This window comes from Carcharodon carcharias, chromosome 26 (assembly GCF_017639515.1).
Source record: "Carcharodon carcharias isolate sCarCar2 chromosome 26, sCarCar2.pri, whole genome shotgun sequence".
NCBI classification, from domain to species: Eukaryota; Metazoa; Chordata; class Chondrichthyes; order Lamniformes; family Lamnidae; genus Carcharodon; species Carcharodon carcharias.
In genome coordinates this window covers 19,836,037-19,861,330 of record NC_054492.1, presented here as the reverse complement: position 1 = coordinate 19,861,330, position 25,294 = coordinate 19,836,037, and the positions used below count along the sequence as shown (strand labels likewise).

At 43.2% G+C, this 25,294-nt stretch overlaps 1 protein-coding gene across 5 annotated transcripts in view; it reads right to left on the bottom strand.

Annotated features, from left to right (window-relative positions):
- LOC121269822 (protein unc-13 homolog C-like) overlaps nucleotides 1-25,294 on the bottom strand; it is a 599,906-nt gene that overhangs the window by 239,186 nt on the left and 335,426 nt on the right. For all 5 annotated transcript variants that reach the window (XM_041174809.1, XM_041174810.1, XM_041174811.1 and 2 more), the window contains one exon: nucleotides 19,460-19,601. In XM_041174809.1, the coding sequence (XP_041030743.1) occupies nucleotides 19,460-19,601 (142 nt within the window). The remainder of the gene's footprint in view (nucleotides 1-19,459; nucleotides 19,602-25,294) is intronic.

The window sequence follows — 25,294 nt, the reverse complement described above, 5'->3', positions numbered from 1 at the left end:
TATAAACATCTTTTTATTAAGTAAAATAACTTCTTAGCACCATTAAGAAATGATTTGCTGGACCATAAACAACATTCTCGTGAGAGTAATTAAATTTTGTTATCTGCCTATTACAGAATGGTTATGCATATGTTTAATTGGATGCTGTTACATATTTCCTGTATCGTTGCAATTTTCCTTGAACCATTATGCTACATTAAGACAAATGAATTGACAGGAAAACTGTTGCTAAAGATTGAGCTTTGGACTTAGTTAGCTTCTGCTTTTCTGTGAGACCAGAATACATTCCGATCTATTAGTGTTCTTGCTCAAAAATGAGCCAAAAAGAGGATGAAAAGATAGTTTTTTTAGTTCAGCAGGTAATAGGAGAGACAAATGGAATATTGGCCTTTATTTCAAAGGGAATGGAGTATAAAAATAGTGAAGTCTTGCTAAAACTATACAAGTTAGACCACACCTAGAATACTGAGAGTGATTTTGGTCTCCTTATCTAAGGAAAGATATACTGGCATTGGAGGCAGTCCAGGGAAGGATCATTAGATTGACCCGGGGTATGGAGGGATTTTCTTATGAGGAGAGGTTGAGTCTGTTTTCATTGGAGTTTAGAGGAATGAGAGGGGACCTTATTGAAACAAAAAAAGCTTCTTAGGGGTTTGACAGGGTAGATGATGAAAGGTTATTTCCCCTTGTGGGAGATTCTAGGACCAGGGGGCATAACCTCAGAGTAAGGGGTCGCCATTTAAAAAAGAGATTAGGAGGAATTTCTTCTCTCAGAGGGTAGTCAATCTGTGGAATTCTTTACCGCAGAGGGTTGGAAAGGCTGGGTGGTTAAGTATATTCAAAGCTGAGATAGACAGATTTTTAATCAATGAGGGAATCAAGGGTTCTGGGGAAAAGGCTGAAAAGTGGAGTGGAGCATTATCAGATTAGCCGTGATCTCGCTGAATGATGGAGCAGACTCGATGGGCTGAATGGCCTACTTCTGTTCCTACATCTTATGGTCTTAAACAGATAAATAAATCAGATTTCAGTTGTAATAATGCAAACATAACCACCCTGATTCTTTCACATTTTCCCACCATAATTCAAAAATTGTATTGCAGGAAATAATATGTCATAAAACCGAATGAAACATCCTAAGAAACAAATTAAATGTGGCTCACTGAAAACATGAAATTAATGGTTATGTAACTCAAATAACTTGAGCCAACACTCCAATAAGTATATCCAGAAAGTTACAGATAAATGTTATTTCAAGATAGAAACAGCTGCTGTATATCTCCAGCTAATTAACAGTATTTTAACTAAAGTTTACTCAATTCCATGAATATCTCAGAGGGCTACTAAATTACTTCTAGTGTTCAATAATGCCCTTAGCCTTTGCTTGTAATTTATTATACCAGAGTTTCAATCACGTTCACATCTCTCTGGATAGTGTTGTAGCCTCACATGCAGTCATTCATATATACTATTGAGATGTACAAAATAAAGGTTTTTCCACTGTATCAGTAACAATCTCAGTTGCCACAGAATTAGGTTATTGAATACTCTGAAGCTCAGTGAGCAGAGCACTGTCTCATTTATATGCTTGAATCATTATTCATCTATTGCAACTGGAAAAATGTTGAAATAATTGTATAAAGGAGTACTGAACAGGCAAGAGGCTTGGATTTGCTCTCTAAATGAGATTTCTCTTATCTGTCTCAAGTGATTCAGTTCTAGTAATGCAGACTTGTCATCAGTAGACTGCCTAAAAGCAACTATTGTGATCATAGCATAACAAACAGGCATCAACAAATAAAAACTGATTTAGTGGCAAGCTGCCTAATGAAATTTGTAAATTGGGGAAAAATTTAAACTAAAGAATAACTGGCTGAGAGTTTGGATATTGCCTTGCTCAGATTGTGAATACTTATGAGTTTAATGTGTGCAATTTACTGTAAGAGAACTAGTTATACCATAATGAGATTGTTGAAAAGCACATTTGCAATATAAATTAGTATAATATTGTTTAAAGACACAGATTATAATACACAAGAAAAATACATGCATTTTATGAAATATTTATGATAATATTTATGGGGAAAGGGTGTATGACCAATTTTTTCAAACAGAATCATACAATTATACACCATTGAAGGCTACAATGATGGAATTTTCCTTAATGCACAGCCATAATGGGCTGGATGTTACGTGCATAATCATGGTGGAGCTAATCATGCTCAACACCCATTATAACAGTATAACCCAAACAGCAGCTTCTGGCATCTATAAATGCACAATTAAATGCAGATCTAAAAGTTGCCATCAGAGATACAGCTGTTACAGTCCTAGCTAATAGATGCAGCACTGAATGACCACAATGGCATCAATTAGCTGTACTTGCCTACTTGTTCCCCACTAAAGACAGCAGAAAAAGTTAAGCTGATGCATTCAGGAGTGAGTGAATTTTTAACAGCGTAGTAAGTGATAATTACGGCCGAGAAGTGTCTCTGGCCCTGAAAATTTAATTTAAATAAATAAAATCAAAAATGCTCATTCCTTCAGAAGTGTTGGAAATTTTCAAGGAATAAACATTAAAGTAACATCTTTTTCTTTTCCTGTTTCTTCTATCTCACTGTTTTAATCCCAGCCGCCTTTCACAATTTACTTTCCGTTTCTGTGCAGAATTTAAACCTAATTTATACTCCTTGGCTTGGCCTTAGTGGCTTGGATATCAAGGGGGGCTGACAGAAGCAGGGGAGCGGAATTTCCAACCGGAAACCCACGTTTTAACTCCACAGCAAGTGTCATCTGTTGTTGACAAGCTCCTGCCTAGAAGTCAACCTCAGTGATAGGCTTTGTTTCGAGAAGGACAGAGAGCATTCTGGAGGTGGCCACAGAAGCGGATAGCTCTGAGCCATAACCTGGGTTGGAAGGGTCTGATCTCAAGACTCTTTGTATGGCAATCAGAACATCAGAGCGGAGTCTAACAGAGTGCGGAGGAAATTGGAGGAGCCAGAGGGAAGTGTTCTTGCCCCTCCTGGCCCACAAACAGTGCTGCAAGGGCACTTGGCTTCTCCCAAGGTTGTACTAGCCTTCCCTTGAGCTGACGTGTTTCCCAAGGCCTGAGAAAAGTGGATGGACATTAAAATCTGCTGAGCAGGTTAAATCAGGAGGCAGCCAGGGTCATTAAAATATTTAAATTGCCAATCCGCCTTGTGGGAGCAGGTTGGCTGCCCATCCCTTGACCCACTTTTGATAGGTCTGGTATTAGATGGGGGTTTTTTGGAGGGGGGGAGGGGGGTGCGGAGGGTGTGGTTAGAAGTCGGGAATCTAAATATTAACATTTCAACTAATTGATTGATTAAAGAGCCACATTATTGCTTGCCCCGCTCACAGATGCCCTGTCACAGCGATCAGACACAGAATTAGTGCACATCTCCACTCCAAAACTTACACAAGCTATCCCTTTGTTACCGACCGCAAACTCCATGCCAATGTAAGGTGACTATTGCAAACAGACACCACCGTACAAAGACAGGCACAGGTGAGACTATAATGGACAGTAAGGAAATGGAAAATTTGTTAACTGAGAACTTTATATTAGTTTTCACAGGAGATGAAAAGGACAAAATGCCAGCGGCATAAAGAACCCTAAAAACATAAGCCAAGGGGAGGAACATAATGGAGATAATTTATTCAAAAAATGATACTGAAGAAAATTACATGACTTAAGGCAAATAAATCTCCATGATTTGAGGGCTTTGGTCCTAGTGTACTAAAGGTAAAAGGCTGAAAAATTGTAGATGCATTTGGCATAATTTCAAAGCACTCTAGATTGGGAGTTGTACCCTGGGATTGAGAAATTACAAATAAAGTGTCATTATCTAAGAGGAGGAGAGAGAGAAACCAGAAAACTACAGATATGCCAATTTAGCATCAGTTATGGGGAAGTTACGAGAATCTATCATCAAAGATGGAGCGATTTAGCTTTTCAACATGAGCTGATTAAAGAGAGTCAGTATGGATTTACGAAGGGTAGATTCTGTCTGACTAGTCTAGTTGATTTGTTTTTGAGGTGGTCATTAACTAAATAGACAGGGTGTTTATGATTTTGTCCATATAGATTTCCAGACAGTATTGGATAAGGCTCAGTATAAACAATTATCAACAAAAATGAGAGCACATGGAATTGAAACTAATCTAAAGGGTTGATAATTGGTTTGGAAGTAGGAGACAGAATGCAGGAATAAAGGAAATGTATTCTGATTGCACACAAGTGGTGTTCCCAAAGATCTGTTCTGAGTACTCAGCTTTTCAACACATGTATAAGACCATAAGACATAGGAACAGAAATTAGGCCATTCAGCCCATCGAGTCTGCTCCGCCATTCAATCATGGCTGATAAGTTTCTCAACCCCACTCTCCTGCCTTCTCCCCGCATTTTACCATGCACTTCCAAGTATTCTGAAATCTCATCCTTAATAATGAACTCTAAAATCTTACCAACGACTGAGGTCAGGCTAATCGGCCTGTAATTTCCCGTCTTTTGCCTCACTCCCTTCTTAAACAGGGGGGTTACATTAGCGATTTTCCAGTCCTCTGGGACCCTCCCTGACTCGAGTGATTTCTGAAAGATCACCACTAATACCTCCACTATCTCTTTAGCTATCTCCTTCAGAACTCTGGGGTGTAATCCATCTGGTCCAGGTGATTTATCCACCTTCAGACCTTTCAGTTTCCCTAGCATCTTCTCCTTGGTAATGGCCACCATACTCACCTCTGCCCCCGACTCTCTCGAACTTTGGGGAGGTTACTCGTGTCTTCCACCGTGAAGACTGATGCAAAGTACCTATTCAGTTCCTCCTCCATTGCTTTGTTCCTCACTACTACTTCTCCAGCGTCATTTTCCAGCGGCCCAATGTCCATTTTTGCCTCTCTCCTACCCTTTATATATCTAAAAAAATCTCTTGCAATCTTCTTTTATATTACCGGCTAGTTTACCCTCATATTTAATCTTCTCCCTCCTTATTTCTTTTTTAGTTGTCCTCTGTTGGTCTTTGTAGGCTTCCCAATCCCCTGGTTTGCCACTGCTCTTCGCCACATTGTATGCTTTCTCTTTAGCTTTTAAGCTGTCCCTGACTTCCCTTGTCAACCATGGTTGCCTCGTCCTCCCTTTGGTATGCTTCTTCTTCCTAGGGATGAATTTTTGCTGTGTCTCCCAAATTCCTCCCAGAAACTCCTGCCATTGCTGTTCCACTGTCTTCACTGCTAGGCTCATCTCCCAGTCAATTCTGGCCAGCTTCTCCCTCATGCCTCTGTAGTTGCCTTTATTCAACTATAATACCATTACATCTGATTCCAGCTTTTTCCTCTCAAATTCTATCATATTATGGTCACTTCCTCCTACGGGTTCCTTCACCTTAAGCTCCCTTATCAAATCTGCCTTATTACACATCACTAAATCTAGAATTGCCTGTTCCCTAGTGGGCTCCACCACAAGCTGTTCCAAAAAGCCATCTTGTAGACATTCCACAAATTCCTTTTCTTGGGATCCACTACCGACCTGATTTTCCCAGTCTACCTGCATATTGAAATCCCCCATGATCACTGTAACCTTGCCTTTCTTACACGCCTTTTCTATCTCCTGGTGTATCTTGTGCCCTACATCCTGACTACTGTTCGGAGGCCTGTACATAACTCCCATTATGGTTTTTTTTAAATCTTTGCTGTTCCTCAACTCTACTCACATAGATTCTACATCATCTGACACTACGTCATTTCTTGCTATCGATTTAATTTAATTTCTTACTAACAAAGCAACCCCACCCCCTCTGCCAACCTGCTAATCTTTTCGATAGGATGTATTTCCTTGGATATACATATCAATGATTTGGACAAAAGATTAGAGAGTCGTATATCCAAGTTTACAGATGGTGCTAAGTTAAGAAGAGCAGTAAGTTGCGTAGGTAGGAGCAGGAATTTACAAAGGCACAGGCAAATTAAGTGATTGGGCAAAAAAGCAGCAGATTGAGTTCACTGTGGGGAAATCTCAAGTATCCACTTTGGATTTCCAAAAGCTAAATTTGAATGTTTTCTGAATAGCGAGAGAATAGAAACTGTGGGCAGATTGAAGGAATTTGGATGTCTAGATAGATCAACACTAAAAGCTAGTGTATGAGTGAATAAATAGTAAAAAAAAAAAATGGCTAATGGAATGTTGACCTTTATCTCAAGGGATTGGAATTCAAAAATAAGGGAATGATGTAAAAACAGAAAGTATTAGAAATACTCAGCAGGTCTGGCAGCACCTGTGGGGAGAGAAACAGAGTTATCTTTTTGACTCAGCTATGACTCTTCTTCAGAACTGGAGGAGGGTAGAAACGTGATAGATTATATGCTGTTGAAAGGGGGGAGCGGGGGAAGAACAAAAAAAGGTCTGGGGTAGGGCAGGGGTAGGATAGATTAAATGACAAAGATGTCATGGAACAAAAGGCAAAGGGAGTGGTAATGGCTAATGGTAAAGAAACAAAACATTTGTCCAGAGTGAGTGTAAATGCCAGAATAATAAACACAGCTGTGTCCAAAAGCAAAAACATGAAAAACAAGATTAAGAGTGGCACATAGCAAAAAAAAAACAGAATCAAAGGGCAGAATCTTGCCCTTGGGGGGGGTGGGCGGGCCCCACCGGCTTGGTAGTGGACGGGCAGCCGACCCCCGCCACTGAAACAGAGCCCGCCGCCATTTTAAGTGGCCCGCCCAGCAGCATCCCCGACAGGAAGCACTCTGGGTTTCCTGTGCAGAGGGGGGGAGGGATTCCCCATCTGTCAAAATGCGCTTTTTCACGCATGCTTGTGAAAGAGCGCACTTCTCCCTGAGGCAAAGTCCTGTCTCAGGGAGGTCAGTGACAGTGTCAAAAACATTAAAAATAGAAACATTAAAACATTATTAACATGTCCCCCTCATGTGACAATGTCATGTGAGATGGGACATGTTAATAAAGACCACATAAACTTTATTAACTTTTAAAAATACGGACATGAAACTTCATCCCGCCAGTGGACGAAGTTTCATGAATAATCTGGAGCCCGCTGGGGCTCCTGGCCTGCCCGCCAGCCTTAAGGTTAGACGGTCAGGTCTTTAATTACTTTAAATAGCCTGTCAATGGCCTCAATTGGCCATTGACAGGTCGGTGGGTGGACAGGTGATTTCGCTGTGCCCCCGCCTTCCTAAAAATTTAAATAGATCTGGATGACGTCGGGGATTCCTCCCAACGTCATCCCGTGTCATTTGCCCCTCGGTGAGCGGGCACCGCCCCCAAATCACCGAGAGGAAAATCCTGGCCAAATTGGAGGTAAGGAGTTCATGGTCTGAAATTATTAAATTCAATGCTGAGTCCAGAAGGCTATAAGATGAGATGCTGCTCCTCGAACCTGTGCGGAGCTTTACCGGAATACTGCAGCAGGCCAAGGACAGAAATGTGAGAGAGGAGAGAAAGAGAGGGGGAGGTTGGGCAGTGAATTAAATGGCAAATAACAGGAAGCTTGGGTTGTATTCCCATGAGTTTAAAAGACTGAGAGGTGACCTAATTAATCCCAATTACTTAGAAGGATAAACAGATTCGATTGGGTAGTTATAGAGAAATTATTTCCTGTGGTGGAGTATTGCAGAAGTAGGGAGCACAATCTTAAAATTAGAGCTGGGCGTTTCAAGAGTGAAATCAAAAATTTCTTCACAAAGGCTGGTGCAAATATGGAGTTCTTCCACCCAAAAGGTTGTGTATGCAGGACAAAAACAAAAATACCTGGAAAAACTCAGCAGGTCTGACAGCATCTGCAGAGAGGAACACAGTTAACGTTTTGAGTCCATACGACTCTTCAATATAACAAAGGAAAAATAGAAAAGTGGTGAAATATAAGCTGGTTTAAGTAGGGGTGGGACAGGTAGAGCTGGATAGAGGGCCAGTGATAGGTGGAGAGAACCAAAAGACGTCATCGTCAAAAGGACAAAGAGGTGTTGAAGCTGGAGATATTATCTAAGGAATGTGATAATAAAGGTACAGATAGCCCTAGTGGGGGTGGGGTGGGGGGAAGGGATCGAAAAAGGCTAAAAGGCAGAGATAAAACAATGGATGGAAATACATTTAAAAATAATGGAAATAGGGGGAAAAAGGAAAACCTACATAAATTATTGGGAAAAAGGGGGATCGGAAAGGTGGGGATGGAGGAGAGAGTTCATGATATCAAATTATTGAACTCGATATTCAGTCTGGAAGACTGTAAAGTGCCTAGTCGGAAGATGAGGTGCTGTTCCTCCAGATTGCGTTGAGCTTCACTGGAACAATGCAGCAAGCCAAGGACGGACATGTGGGCATGAGAGCAGGGTGGTGTGTTGAAATGGCAAGCGACAGGAAGGTCTGGGTAATGCTTGCAGACAGACTGAAGATGTTCCGCAAAGCGGTCACCCAGTCTGCGTTTGGTCTCTCCAATGTAGAGGAAACTGCATTAGGTGCAGCAAATGCAGTAGACTAAGTTGAGGGAAGTGCAGTCCTTAGATAATATCACCAACTTCAACACTTCTTTGTCCTTTTGTCTATGACATCTTTTGGTTATCTCCACCTATCACTGGCCCTCTATCCAGCTCTACCTGTCCCATCCCCTCCTTAAACCAGCTTATATTTCACCTCTTTTCTAATTCTCCTTAGTTCTGTTGAAGAGTCATACGGACTCAGAACGTTAACTGTGTTCCTCTCCGCAGATGCTGTCAGACCTGCTGAGTGTTTCCAGGTATTTTTGTTTTTGTTTTGGATTTCCAGCATCCGCTTTTTTTGTGAGCGACAAGGTGGTCTGGGTCATGCCTGCGGACAGACCAAAGGTGTTCCGCAAAGCGGTCACCCAGTCTGCGTTTGGTCTATCCAATGTAGAGGAAACCGCATTGGGAGCAGGGAATGCAGTAGACTAAATTGAGGGAAGTGCATTCCTTAGATAATATCACCAGCTTCAACACCTTTTTGTCCTTTTGTCTATGACATCTTTTGGTTATCTCCAGCTATCACTGGCCCTCTATCCAGCTCTACCTGTCCCACACTGCACGCCCCCACAACCACCACACACATCGCACCCCCCCCCCACCCCCCTTAAACCAGCTTATATTTCACATCATTTCTATTTTTCCTTAGTTCTGTTGAAGAGTCATACGGACTCGAAACATTAACTGTCTTCCTCTCTGCAGATGCTGTCAGACCTACTGAGTTTTTCCAGGTATTTTTGTTTTTATTTCGGATTTCCAGCATCCGCAGTTTTTTGCTTTTATCGCCGTGTATGCAGGGTTCAATTGAAAATTTTAAGACTGAGGTCGACGCTTTTTTTAAGCTATGACAGGATTTGAATCAAAGGCATTTAAATGGCTTTGTGCCACAGTTCAGCCATTATCTAATTGATGGAATGGAACAGGCTTGAGTGGCTGAATGGCCTACTCCTATTCCCATGTTCCTACAACTGAAATCCCTATTTACCATCTAAGTTTTAACTCTCTTCAATCTCTTTTCAAATTTAATCCTGTGTGGCAAATCACTAAAGCTTTCTTGAATTGATGTAACAGTACAGCAGCTGTAATAGCTGGCCACACACATGGAGATACTCAGCATTAGAAGCTGTAAATCACTACTGGCAAATTTACTGTATTAACACCCAACATGCAAGGATGAAATTCTACTCTATGGCTTTTCAATGGAGGCACTAATCTGTGTATTTTAAATGAGTAAGCACCTCAGTTAAAATAGAAGAAAGGAAATTGATTCCACTGGGCTAAACCAGACATTGAAAAATTTTGAAAGCGCAGAAGTCAGTAATTGCAATTTTTACCAACATCCAGCCACAAACTTAAAATACTGAGCATTGAAATATTCACAAATACTCTCACGACCGATACTATTGTATCATGCAAAGAGAGTTTTTCTTTCAAATCTCTAATTTTAAATGTGCCAGCTTCGAAACAGCCATTTCAATCTGTCACCAGGCTGTGTTCCTTTTTTTTTGAAAATATGACTTTCCAACTTTTGACTAGCTGGAAATTTTACAATTTGAAGTGAGACAGAACAAACTACTTAAAAATGCAAAGCCAAGGTAAAGATGAAAAAGCAAACAAGACATCCCTAGGGGAGTGTGAAGAGAGAGACATTTAGTTGTTTGGTCGTATAGAACTTGAGTATTGCTGAAAAAAGAGACAAGTTGAAGCTTTTCATCTTGCACTCACCAGGACACTTTGCAAAAATGCCAATATAAGCGGAAAACAACAATTTATACTATATGTGAAGAGAGTGTTGATTGGTTGGCAAGTGGGCTCCGATTGGTAGAGGTGTTGCCATGGAGAATGTGCCAGTGACGGTGACTGACAGATAACTGTCAAACATTGTTTGAAATTTAAACCAGGCAGCTTGGCCCTGATTGTTCAAGATCTCTCTCTCTTTTGGAAAAAGTGTGTGTCACCCGGTTCGAGAAGTCAACCATCAGAAACCTACCAGTGAGCTGAGACCTCATAATAATTGCGACATCTTCGACATCTGACCGCATCCAAGAAACCAGCTAACCTAAATCGGTTGCAACGTTTAAAATCTACCCCGCAAGGAAAATCAGGGGACACATAAACGCATATTCTTTGAACTTTTTTTTATTGCACTCTAACTTCCCTTATTTCTGGTACCCAAGTGTGTGAGACATCACGTTTTGAATAGTTTTTCCCTGATTTAGTGGTTAATAAATCTGCTCTTTCTTTAACTCAAGACAATCTTGTTTGATTGGTTCCTTATTGCTCACTGTATAAATAGCTAAGTACATTCTGATTCAGAAAAGGCCTATTTTCATGAAAAAGAAACTTAAACCTTTGTTGTTACCAATCGAGAAGACTAAATAGAGGTGAGCATGCTTGCTCCTCCTCACCTGGTCATAACAAATCAAATATGGTTGTGAGGTCAGCTTTTAAATTGACAGCAGACCTCCCTCTACTGGGACAGGCCCGCCCTGGCACATCAGTTCAACACTCCTTGTGCTTTTATCTTCTGAAGATTTTTTTTCACATCTACCATGGAAAGTCTAGTGGGTAGGTAAGTGTCTAAGGTATGCAGATAGGATTTGTGGGTTGGGGTGTCCGGAGGTCAAGGAGGGTTGGGGTACTCAGAGGTTGGGAGGGGGGGTTCTGGAGGTCAAGATAGGGATCCGAGATCCGATGTCCGGGGGGGGGGGGGGATTCCAGAGGTTGGTGGGGACTGGGGTGTCTGGGCATCGGGGAGGGTGGGGGAACTGGATGTGAAGTTGGGGGGGGGGGGTGGAATCTGGAGGTTCGGGGCGCGGTGGGAGTCCAGAGGTGGGAGCCCAGAGCCTGGGTAGGGGAGCGGGAGGTGGGGGGGGGCAGGGTGTCCGGAGCTCCAGGGGCTATATAGGTCAGGGGGAGGTCTGGAGTTTAGGGGTGGGGGACCAAATGTCGGGGGATGGCAGATTCCAGAGGTCATGGGGAGTGGGGGTGGGTGGGGGGGGCCGGGGGTTCGGTATACGCATCCGGAGGTCGGGAGGTGGATGCGGAGGTCCAAAGATTGTGGGGACGGGGATGGGGTCTGGGGGTCTGGATGTCTGGGGCTGGTGGGGAGGTCCAGAGGTTGGGGTGGGGAGTCTGTGGTCAAGGGGTCCAGAGGTCAGTGGGGTGGCAGGGGACGGGACGTCAGTTGGGTGGCGGGAGTCCAGGCATCAGGTGGGGTGGGGGGCAGCGAGGTGCAGAGGGTGGTGATCTGTGGTTGGTGGGTCCGGAGGTCGGGGGAGGTTCGGAGGTCAGAGAGGTGAGGGAGGGAGGGGGATGGAGGGATCCTGAGGTTGGGAGGGGGCTGGGGGGTCCGAAGGCCGGGGACGTGAAGAGTGTCTGGAGGCTGGTGGTGGTGGTGTTCTGGAGGTCAGGGGTGTAGAGAGATCGGGCAGGGGTCCATGGTCAGGGGTTAGGGTGAGAGGGCCCGGAGGGATGGGGTGTGGGGGTCTGGAGGCGTGGCAGCAGTTGGGGGGGTCCAAGGTTGAGGGGTGTGCGGGGTGGGTATTGAGGGAGGGTTGTTGGAGGTTGGGTAGGGGGATTCGGGGAGTCCCATGTGGTTGGTCTAGGTCCTTGCAATAATGACCCAGGAGTTAGAAGAGGTTTTAATTCTTCTAACTTTTTCTGGGTAACTATTGCTTTAACCTTGGCGGAACTAGCATTTTCGGATGGTTTCCAGTACAACACAATTGTCTGAGGAAGTTAACACTTCTAGGCAATTGCTATGAAAACCTTTGCCTGGAAACTTGCCAGATGAATTCCCCAGTGCACTTTGAGGGTACCCCCAAGTCCAATGCTGAGGAGCGCGAAAGTTACGGGCCAATATCTCAAAAACGAATGGACGAATTTTAATAAAAATTGGTACAAGATAGGTTACGGCACAAGGAAGAGCTCATTAGTTTTTGCTGAAGATCCCAATCCAGATCCTGGATTTTTTTTAAAAAAAAGGATCCGTTAACATTGGGAGATAGGGTAAATTGACTTTTTTTTTAAAAAATGTTGCAGGTTATTTCATTTAGAATTCTGCTGATTGTTTTAGAAAGTTGTGAATTGTCTCAGCTGCTGTGGTGGAATTTGTCACAGCTGTCAAAATGTGAGCAAAGTTTTCAGAGCAGGTTGTTGGATGTAGATTGACCTGAAGCCCACTCAGAGATGGAAGCTCTTAATAAAAAAATTCTGTTTTCAGCTTTGTAGTTACAGAGCATCAACCAGGCAGGGAAAAGCCTTGAGGAAGAGTTGAAATAACGTAGCATGGTGGAAACATGTTTTTTACTGAATGCCCTCTTCATCTAGTTTGAAGTTGTTTCCAAAGTCAATTTTGTAGGATCAAGAATAATGTTGTGAAGACCCAAAAAAGCAAAGTCTGGTCTTACATTCCAGATTCTTTCCCCAAATAACTGAGTTTCACAAATACATTCAGAGGCAAAACAAAGTTTGAAGAAACAAACACAATTGAAGTGTGACAGCAGATTGGAATACAATGGGCATTCTAGTTCACAGTCTGGGAATAAAAACCTAAAGCCAAGTTCTTTACCAAAAACCAAGTTCAATGCTGAACAATTTTTTTTTTGAAGTCCTATATGTTAAATTAAAGGAACTTGTACTTTGCTACGTCTTCAGAACAACTCTTGCCATTAAATTCGGGGCTTGGCTGTGCATAGGTGAAAGAAAAATGGCAATTAAGCTCCTTTTTTATATCTTAGTTCACTACAAACATACTGGTCTGGGACGGAGTGGTAGTGGGGGTGGGGGGGGGGGGGGGCGGTGTAGATTCATTAAGAAGCACAAAATAAAATCAACATCATAAAAATGCCATAATTATAGGGTGAAGAAAAGTGACTTTTTTTCAGAATGGTAAGTGTGAGTTTTGTAACTAGCTTCTTTTCATGTTGTGCTGTAGGTGCGAAGACATCAGTTTTTTTCAAACACATCCAGCAGTGAACAGTTAATAGATTATAATTAGTTCTTAATATGTTGTTTAGCCAGTTCAGGATTGGAGTACTACTGCTGGTTTTGTTTTTGTTCTGTTCCTCTTACACCAGGGAGGAATATCTGGACTTTGCAGCTAATTAAAGCAGCCAAGAGTCATCCTATAGCTGCAGAGGAGCCTTATGTGGCTCACGAGACGCCAGCTGGATGTCCCACAGCTAACCATTCATGCAATAACTGACAGCAAGTGCCAGCCTTATGCTATACACTTTTTGATGTCCAAATAGTTACTGCCAGGGATGCTAAATCCCAATTTGACTTTGACCTATGTATGATTGGAAAGCTCTCATTTTACATATAAAGGCTAGTTTTACTTTATTTAACAAGATAATCATAAATGAGGAAGCTCATTTGGCTCACCTTAACTCGGCTAAACAGAAACACTCTACAAATCCCTCTCACGTTGCAGCATCCATTTGCTTATGACATTATACCAGGCTTTCCACCTCAACTGTTTCATCTAGGAGAACATTCCTTATGTTGAACTAATTAATTTTTGCACATGCTTTGTGCCTGGAAAAACTGGCACTTCAAGCATCAATTATTTCCCACCCCCTTGGGTTTCTCTAATCATTCCTTTTCACTCAAACCTTTAAGACCAGTAATCAGCATTGCGACTTTTCTTTGTTATTGCCTCCCATTTTTGTAGGTCTTGACCCAGGAGTCAAGAGTGGAATCCCAGTTGATCCTTTTTCTTTCCCTTTCAGGCCAGGGGCCCTGTGCTAAATGGAAAGCCCCACTCTAACAGAAATGAAATGCGAACTTTCCTGTTCTGTCAGGCCCAGTATCACACCAGGTATGACATGTATCTACTCAGCCGTTCGTGAAGCTTGTTCAAAAATGTTTAATTCACATTGATCAGGTGCGCTAAGAGAATCTCACAAGGATTTAAACGTAAGACCTCAATGCTAGAAATTGATCAACGTACATGTTGCACACAAATTCACTAATATCTCCACAGGAATTATGAGGCTCATTTTTCGGGCTCCGATGCAGTGTGCATTCGTTTTAGGAGTGTTGGGGACAAGGAAGAGGGTAGGAACCTGTAATATCACATATTTAGCCCTTTTGCAGAAGCTTTGCATATGATGTGCAAGCGGTGTTAAAATGCTTTGCAGCTCTGAAGAGCCATAGACTCGAAACGTTGACTATATTTCTCTCTCCACAGATGCTGCCAGACCAGTTCGGTTTATCCAGCATTTTTTGCTTTGATTTCAGATTTCTGCTGTATTTTGCTTTCATCATTGAAATGTTTAACTTTTGTCTACACACAAACGGCGCTTTCAGCTGTACTTAAGCTGATATTTGATTACATTTCGATGACTGCTAAGCATAGATTTAGAGGTTTGGAATTAAAAATCACCAATTCTGCCAATGTACAAATATATGCATATCCCAGACTAATATTTTCTACTGACCTACATTGATGCTTCAATTGCTAAAGGATTCAGAGGTCTGATTCTAGCTATAGTTGCTATGGCTATTAATCTCAGCACATATGCCAACACATTTAGGCCAGGAAATAAGAAATAAACAGTATTGTATCGTACCTCACAGTAAAACTGGGGGCTGAATTTTATCATTGTGGCAGGGGTACCGATAACGGATCAGAAAGCCGGAACCGATCCCCTCCTCCGCTGTTGCTGGGACACCCCCTGGCTGCATTTCTTGGGGGTTAGGCAACTAATTAGTTGCCATTGGGGCTGCTGTCCCTTTAAAAAGGACATCAGACCGCCCCCAAGAGCTGCTGGCCAATCGGAGGGCTGGCAGCTCGGCATTGCCACCTGCACTCGGGAGAGGAGAACACCATCAAAGCCCACTGCCCTCCCAACAAGGTTAAGTGGGGTCTGGGGGCTCAGCAAGCAGGCCCCGATGACTGGGTGGTTGGCGAGGGCAGGGCGGTGTTGCCATAGCCATTGTGGCGGTGGGGGCGGGAGGGGGAGGGAGGGGCTATCCTCCATGGGGTCAGAGTGCCTGAAGCCTGAATAGTAGGATCGCCCCACCCTAAGCCTGCAGGGCGGCTGCCAGGCTTCATTTAGGCAGTCTCCTCATGCAGCGAAAGGCCGACCTGCTGCTGGTAAAACGCCACAAGCAGCAGGAAGATGATAGAGACTCCACCCTCTGCCGACCCTCGCTGTTTACTGTGCCTTTGTCTCCCAGCCTCGGAGAGCTGGTAAAATCCAACCCTAGGAGTGAATTCAGGAAAACAGGACAAGATTAACACTACATTTTAATTGATACTTGGGAATTATTATGGAGTTTCCATGGATGGTAATACGGGAAAAACCCCAGTTAACCCCGGGTAATAAACATGTACCAAATGAAGCTGTCAAAAAGTCTTCAGCCTTTTTACTACTGCACATACCAAATAAACATCTAAAGTAATTTACAACAAATGTTCATTAAGGATCCAGCCTCAACAGACCCCTAATGTAATAAATATATCAATGGTTGAAAGGTTATGTCGGTGAGCTGCAAAAGCAATTATTCTGATCTTGAGAATAATAATTATTTGATTCCTTTAACGTTTTGATGTTCAGAGAGTTGAAAATTAGACAATTTTATTCCAGTCCTTCCAGAGGAGAAAAAAATACAGAAAATAAAGCAAGATTTTTGACACTATGAGGCAAGGAGGATGATGCAAGATTCAGTGCTTGGAGGAGACCCCGGGCAGAATCTTTTCCTCAGAAAAATCTCGAGCGTTGGAACCACATGCGGGTCCCGATCCTGGTGGTGTCCAACTCCCACCCGCCTGTGCAATTTTCCCAGAATCAGCCAATTAACAGGCTGCCTCTGGGAGCCTGTTCCAATTAAGGACAGTAGGCAGGCACTGCAGGCAGGAGGCCCAAATGGAGCATCCGAGGCTGTGGGCAACCCGGTAGCCCCACGGGGAGGAATGGTTACAGCCGATATTGGCGGGAGACCATGAGGACACCTCAAGGTGGGGGTAAAAAAACAAACCGTGGTCGCAGCTGTCAGGCCAGCCTTGTGAAGGGAAACCCCTCCTGACGGCCTGCGACTCTGGTAACTGCTGGAGTGAGGCAGGGATTAAAGGATACAACAATTTTACCTCCTTTCTTCTTACTGCCCAGAGCCCCAAACACTCCTTTCCAGGTGAAACAGCAATTTATTTGCACCTTCTTTCAATTCAGCTCACAATGTGCCTCTTCTACATTGGGAGACCAAACACAGACTACGTTGCACCTCATTCTGCACACCAGCTTCCGAGGGCCTTTTGTTCTAATTCTTCATCCCAGTACCACTCTCGCCTTTTTGTCCTTGGTCTCCTACACTGTTGCAATGGAGTTCAATGTAAGCTCAAGGAACAGCGCCTCATCTTTTGATTAGGCCTCCAGTCTTAACGATGGGTTCAACAGTTTTAGACTATAACGTCAGTCCCCATTTTTTTTGGCTGGCAACCACGGGTGATGATTCTGCTATTCCCATTTACGCCTCCTCTGAGCCCATCTACTGTTTCTTTGTCTGTCCCATTGCCACCCCCTTTCTCGTTGCACTATCATCCCCTTCACCATTTAATTTCTCCTGCCTTCCTTGCCATCAGATACATTTCATTTTCTTCTTTGCCCCCACCCTGCCCATCATTTCCCTGCCCCTGTCATCACATGAAACCTGTTATATCTCAAAACTTTTCCACAGTTCCAGTGAAAGGCCATTTACTAGAGACCTTAACTCTGTTACACACTCCATAGATCCAGCCTGACCTGAGTATTTACAGCATTTTTTGCTTTTGTTCTATATTAAGAGATATTGGGAGAACATTTTAAGGACTACCTGAGAAGATTAGGGAGGAGTTTAGGGAGGGAATTGCAGAGCTAAGTGTCTAAACCATTTAAGTGACAGCCCCCAATGGTTAAGAAAAATCTGTGAAACACACAAGGCTAGAATTGGAGGAGCACAAATACCTTTCAGGGTTGTAGGGTTGGAGGACACATACAAATGGAGGGGGCAAGGCCATGGAGAAATTTGAACACAAGAATGAGGATATTAAAAGCAAGGCTCTGCCAGACTGGGAGCCAATGTGGATCAGCCAGTACAGGCCTGATGGGTGAAAGGAACCTGGCGCGAGTGAAGATATCAGCCGAGATTTGGATGGGCGCAAGTTTACAAAGGGTTAGAAACGTGGGAGGTCAGAGAGCATTGGAATAGTCGAGTTTAGAGGAAAGCAAGGCGTGGATGAGGGTTTCTGAAGCAAATGCGCTAAGGCAGAGATGGAGACAGGTGATGGAGAAGAAGTAGGCAGCCTTGGTGATGAAGGGGATACTCGCCGAGAAACACAGTTCAGGGTCAGATGGGACACCAAGGTTGTGAACAGTCTGGTGCAGCCTCAGGTAGCAGCTAGGGAGATGAATGGAGACGGTGACTAGGAAACCTACATCCTTAATAACAGTTTTAGGCTTTATGTTACTGCAAAATACAACTGCAGTGTAATCCTTGTGAGTGGCATCCTGAACTAAGCCGGGCTATGTTAAACTGAAACTAGTCAAGGATAAGACTGTAAATATTGGTAATACTGAAGCTATTGTTTTCAGTCCATGCTCCAAACTCCATTCCCTGGCTACCAACTCCATCCCTCTCCCCAGCAACAGTCCGAAATTAAGTTAGTCTGTTCGCAACCTTGGTGTCACATTTGATCCCGTGATGAGCTTCTGACCTCACATTTGTACAAAGATCGGCCATTTCCACTCCTGTATCATCTGACTTCACCCCAGTTTCAGCTCATCTGCTGCTGAAACCCTCGTTTATGCCTTTTTTACCTCTTGATTCAACTACTCCAATGTACTCTTGGCTGGTCTCCCTCATTCTACCCTGCATAAACTTGACGTCCTTCAAATCTCTGCTGCCCATGTGTTAACCCACAGAACTTCCGTTCCCCGTCACCCCTGTGCTCACTGACCTACATTGGCTGCCTGTCAAGCAACACCTTGATTCTAAAATTCTCATCTTTGCTTTTAAATCCCTCCCATGCCTTCACCCCTTGATTCTAAACTTCTCATCTTTGTTTTTAAATCCGTCCCATGCCTTCACCCCTCAAGATGAGTCTGTTTCAGCTGCAGGACCGATTTGCAGTTTTCAAGTACAGTTGGCAACAGTATGCACCACTGACACTCCGTCCATTAACATTCGGTGCTGAGAGGCTTAATCAGCAGTCCTTCAAGCCCATTTTTTTTTGTGGTGAAGGGGAGAATTTTGTGGTCCAGAAGGAACAAAATCCCTCCTACCAGGCTCCGCAAAATGACTGCAGCTGGCTCAACCCCCTCTCCCACCATAACCCTTTGTGATCATCTCATCCCCTTCATGCCCAGGCTCATTTTTGCCACCTGGCTCAGAGTAGGAGCCACCGATTTCCCATCCTCTCACAACCAATGAGCTGCAGTGGGATGGATGCCTGTTTGGCACACGCAATAAACAAGCAAGATTCAAATGGAGCCTGAGCCCGAAAACGGTTCGAGTCTCCCCAAGCTGGCTTTGGACAGGTGATGCAGCTGCTCCCGTGATTCTGCACCTCTCTCAGATAAAAGTCAAACATAGAAGTGCTTGGAATTTTTAGACATATTTTCCATTGATTATGTTAGCTGGCAGGAAATTGTTGACAATATTTACTTTGCACCAGATCCGTCAATGAAACAAGTTCCGTTTATCGATGTGCTTGATGTTATGATTGAAGAAAAATTGCTTTAGTCATTCAACTTGAATATGCCTTATTTTCACTTTTGTCAGTTCTTACACTTTATTAGAAAATTGTGAAATAAAGGGATGTTCAATGAGGGCATATATATTATATACATCCTTGTCAAACTTGTCAGAAAAATGTAATAAAAATATCACATGAAAGCTAAGATCTCGCCATAAAGGTATGACAACACACTGTGAACAATGAAAATTATAATCAAGTACTTACAAATGAAATTTTTCATCCCAGATTGGGTTGAGATTGCCAAAAATGGTTTTCGTTCTCCTTTTGGTTTTACCCACTTGCACTGTGACATATGGATCACTCGAGCCTGTCTTGTCCTTTGCTTGTAAACCCTGAGCACAAAGCACTGTATGCACAAAGGAAAGCTTGGGATGTTTAATGAATAACTTCAATCAGACATGTTGACATTTAAATATGGCTAATTTTATAATGGCATCTTTTTAACTGCTCATTTGTGCTGATAAAAAGTCTGTTCAAATGTTAGGATAGGGTTATTGGTCTAGCACTTCCAACGAGAAGCCCCACTGAAAGGGAGTTTGGATCAGAGACAGGAATACAACAATGTTCCACCAATCTTCTGACGTGCACTCCCCAAGTTCAGCATCAGTAAATTTATCCCATAAAGCACGTATGCTGCTTTATTTTGGCTCATATAGAATAGTTGCTTTACCTCAAGGTATTTCATTGTACATGAAGGCCTTTGAGTTGTTCCTGGGAGATGTTATTTGGGGATATGCAAGGATGGAATTTACCAGTACTTTGGAGTTGGGCTGGGTTAGCAAAATGGCAGGGTACAGTGTCGGGAGCAAAGCCTGCTGTCTTCCTACCACTTCGCTTATTGCCAGCAGCAGGAGCTTCAGTGGACTGGCCGCTCAGTGAGTGGACAATTGTGCCAATTAAGTGCCCAATTAACTGCTACCACTCTCAGGGGAGGGGGGGGCGGGGGGGGGGGGGGGGGGGGGGGGGGGGGTTCCTTGTGTATAGCTGCTTCAGGGTCTGCAGATGGGCCCCATGGTGGCAACGGCCACTCTCGTGACAATGTTACGCCCCCCCACCTCTCCCCCGATCACCGGGACCTGCCTGCCTGGCCCCAGCACAGAAAGAACAAAACAAAACTTCTCTCGCCTTCAAAACTTACCTCTCTATCATGCAGCCTCAGCAGTGGCCACCTCCAAAGGTGCTGCTGCCAAGGCTTCAATGCTGCTGGCCCTCTGGGCTGGTAGCTCTGGGAGGTGGGCCACCATCCTCAATTGGACAGTGGTCCCAGTAGTAGCCTCTTAATTGGCCACTGCTGATTAAAACGCAGCCCAGGGTTCCCTTGCCCGTGTACACGGGGTGGAGTTCTGTTTTCAGCCTCGTCAGTGAGGCTTCTTACCTGGTGGAAAAGTTCAACCCATAAAGTCTATTCCTATTAATTCAATATCATATACAGCTCAAAAAAAAACTTATCCAGCAGTTCAAATTAAGCAATTTAAATAAAATACCACCTATTTTGTACAATTTCAATTCAAAGTAACTTACCTTGAATTTAGAGAAAAGGGCTAAATGAAAATGTTACACATGCCAACTTTTTCCACTGTCAATTGGTTTTTAAAAAACACTTTACTTTAAAATTGTGTGCGTAAGTTTACGTGCCTACCAGTAGTTACTATTCCAAATGAGACTTTCAGGAAACAAAATAAAATCGCAGCTATAGCAGCTGTTTCCTCAAACTAATACCACTTTAGTTTCAGTTTAAAGGTTATGCTCACTTGAAAAGTCGAAGTAAAATTTTAGCTAAATATAAAACCGATGAACTTTTCAATATATTTCTAAAATAATGCATAAAAGCAAATTATTTTTTTGGCAATTCTTCCCTAGGTAACAATGCGTTTCCTTGTATACTGTCTACACTCCAGTGCTTCACTTAAGTGGCTATTTAGGGCCACTTGTGAGCTTTAGTATTAGCAGGCTATTACCACTATTACCACAGTGTACTATAATTAACCATAATCCTGCCCTCACCCAATAACCAGACACTGTTCAATCAGGGGTCACTGCATAACACTAAGCAGCAGGAATCCTGGCCATTTTGCTCCACCTTCACCCATTACAGTGCCCATCTAAACATCTCATTGAGATTAGCTTGACCTGGCCACTCATTTAACATTATGATTTGTGGTCACTTAGGAATGTATGCCATGTAAAACCACCACCCTCTTCCTTTTATTCCCAATGGGACTATTTACTTGTAGGAGGGAAGAGAGATTCTGGTCCCAATATTTACCAAGTGGTGCATTCAGAGGGAGCAGGTGGAGTAAGGGTTTTTTCCTAAATGTCCTGTAGATTTTAATTGTAGGACAGCTTTTAAGTGTTTTCTGCAGGTGTCTGCCTCTTGGCCAATCGGTGTGGCCTGTTGACTGCCTGCCGAGTGGGAAAGCCTGCAGCAGACAGATGAAGTGGAGCAACAGGTAGGTCTAGTGGTGGAGGGAGGGGGAGAAATGTTGTGGGAGAGCACTGCGTGATCATGGGAAGTTAAAGCGTGGTCATGGGGAAGTGGGCTGGCGATTGTGAGGAGGCAAATTCACAGGGGCTACATCGAGATCGGGTATGGTGGTGAAATCAGGGGCTCAGAAATCATGCGATAAACAGGTCAGACAGATCACAGACAGGAGTGTGGGTGAGAGAAGAAGCGAATGGTTTTACAGATTGTTGGCTTAAAGAGAAAAAGGGGGAAGCTCTCCTGCTCCCTCTGATCGACAACCAATGCGGTTGTGGAATTTAGCTTACCAATCTGGCTCATTTTCCCCTCTTTTACAAGGCAGGTTTTCTAAAGCCAGGGAATTCCAGGTGACATGAGTTAAAAATGGAAAACATGTTAAAACGGAGGCACCCAGTTGTCTCTAAACCTACCAATGATCAGTCCAACTCTCGAGAGTCGACTGGTTGCCAGCCTCTGTCCCACCTCCATTAAAAATGGAAGGGGGTGGGTTAGCAATGTTGACCACCCACCTGAGCCAAATCCTCTGCTTTCAAGGGTTAAAATTGCCCTCCCAGTCAATTATTCATTCCTGTTTTGAGAGAATATTGGGAGCAATTAGCTGTAGGTACAGTTGGAATCTTGGAATTTTGACATACTGGGAAGTAGCAGCTTACTTGGCAAATTGAATTTGACCACCCCCCACCCTCAACAAGCACAGAATGGTGGAATTTCAAATGATCGATAGACTGTGATTCAGGGAGCAAATGTTGTGTTGTATATGCTGGGACCTAATGGTGGCTGAACAGAAGTCAGGGCAAGTAATTATCCAATCATATATCTCATGGCTCTTTCTTGTATGCAAGAATATTTTTGTGTTGATTTTTCTTCTTTAAGCCCTTGGACTATAGGTAAAGGGTTGAAAATTATAGGCAATGGGATTATTCACTCTGAGCAACAGGTGATGTTATCTTCCCTCTAGGATTGGGATGCCAGTTGGTATGGAAGTATTAACAAGATGAATGGGAAGATAGTAGGTCAAGTTTAAATAAAATCTAGACTGAATTTGGACAAAACATTCAGAACCTTCAGTGAAGGATTTTAATAGGAAGTAATAAAAGGTTAGAAGAGGATACAGAAGATGAAGAATTTTCAAAGTAGACCATGTTGAATACTGTAGCCTTGACTCATTGGGACAGGATATATCTGTAAAGATAGTGTCCCACATCATCAACAGCCTCAACTCTCTTTTCAGATGATGAAAATGCTTTCTTAAGTTTGAGGCTCTTCTAACCATTATATAAACAATGCATTTGACTGAGATAATCTAGAAAAATTCAGATGATGTGTGTAGGAATGAACCTTTTGTTTCATTTTAACTCACCAAGGCTCCTTAGACAGCACCTTCCAAACTCACCACCTAGAAGTCAAGGGCAGCAAATACATGGGAACACCACCACCTGGAAGTTCCTCTCCAAGTCACTCATTATCCTGACTTGGAAATATATTGCCGTTCCTTCACTGTCACTGGGTCAAAATCCTCGAACTCCCTTCCTAACAGCACTGTGGGTGTACCTATACCACATGGGCAGCAGTTCAGCAAGGCAGCTCACCACCATGTTGTCAAGGGCAATTAAGGATGGGCAATAAATGCTGGCCTAGCCAGCGAAGGCACATCCCATGAACAAATAAAAACTTCAAGACAAGTTAATGGTTACATCATGAACGTTGAGTGGAACACAGGCAGAACTTTGTCTTTGACTTGGGAAGTAGATGTCATTGTATTACTGAATGGACGAGGAAGATGCATGGACATTCAGAGCAAATCTAGTTCTCTGAGTTCCACTTTTGCAAGGCTTAGAAGATTGTGCTGGGTCTAATTTTGGGTGGATCTAGAAGCCCTTAAAGGGAAACACTAATACAAAAAGTAAAATATTACAGATGCAGAGAATCTGAAATAAAAACAGATAATGCTGGAACTACTCAGCAGGTCAAGCAGCGTTTGCGGAGGGAGAAACAATTAATATTTCAGGCTGGTGAACTTTCATCAGATCGGTTCTGATGAAAGGTCATAGGCAAGCATTTCTGTACTCATGAATTGTTTCTCATGGTCTGGTTTTCTAAATTAGCATTCTGCTGCAATTGCACTCAGGCTGATTGGTGATTTTCTCCCAACACAAGGCAGGGTTTTATGATGGAAGGTCTCCTGAAGACACCCTGAAGAATAGTTAAAAGTAAAAGATAATGGGGAACCTGTAGATGTGGGGCTGAATCTTACCTATGTCGGGTGGGCTTGGCGGGGGCGAGTGCGATCGGCTGCGTGCTTCCATTTTACGCGGGCGGGCCGATTAAGGCCAGCCCAGAGTAAAACACATTCCATAGCCCTCAGCGTTACCTCTCTGCGGGCAGGGGGAGGGAGAATCGTGGCCTGCGCTCTTTCATGCACATGCACTAAAGAACGCAGCAATCTCCCTGAAGCTGCCTCAGGGAAACTGAATCGAGAATTAAAGTTTTTAAAAATTCAAGTAAAAAATTATGTAAACATGTCCCCTCATGTGACAGTGTCACATGAGCTGGGACATGTTTGTCAAGTTTACCAAACTTATTCACTAATTTTATAAAACTTTCAGGAAACCTCATCCCGCCCGTGGATGAGGTTTCCTGGAAAACGCGAAGGCCACTTAGGCTCTTCGCCTGCCCGTCAACCTTAATGTTGGATGGACAGCGTTGTTAGTGAGGTAAGTTATCTTCTTAATGGTCTTAATAGGCCTTCAACAGTTCGTCGGGTGCTCAGCTGCCTCCGGCACGCGGCCACCAGACACAATATGGAAATGACGTGAAATGACATCGGGACGCATGCTTGACGTCATTTTGAGTAATTTTACACGTTGGTGTGTCGAGCCCACCCCTCACACACCGGCAGCAACGTTCTGGCCATGGTGTACCCGGATTTCCAAAAGACATTTTATAAAAGGTGTCACAAAGGTTACTACACAAAATAAGTGCTTAAGAGTGTAGGGGATAACATATTAGCATGGATATTGGATTGGTTAGCTAACTGGAAACAGATAGGAACAATTGGGTCATTTTCAGGTTGGTAAGCTGTGTCACAAAGCCGTATTTTTTTTCATATTATTGCGGGCTTATGTTTGTCTGTGTGGCTGATTTACTTAAATTAGAGTCAGATAGGCTGCAAGGTTGAAATTATCAAAAGGAATTAGGTGAAATGGCAATGAGTAAATATGGATTAGGGCATCATGTAGGATGTGATGGAAATTTGCGTTTTAAGATAAGTGAAAAAGTGTTTGGGTTTCAAAGGGATAGTAGGATACTTACAACTAACAAGATAAATAGGGTAAGGGTATGTTGTTTATCTTTCCCAAAAGGAAAGAAGCCATATTGACAACATGAAAGATTTTTATACCATGGGAAAAATAAATTTCCAAAGACCTACAGAACAATGGAATTTACAGATTAAAGAGAAAAAACATACATAAAGAAGGATGGAAGGCTATATAGGGGGTGCAGCTGTGTGAGATCAAAAGGTACACCATGTGAAGCAGTCCTTGGGGAAAAGCCTC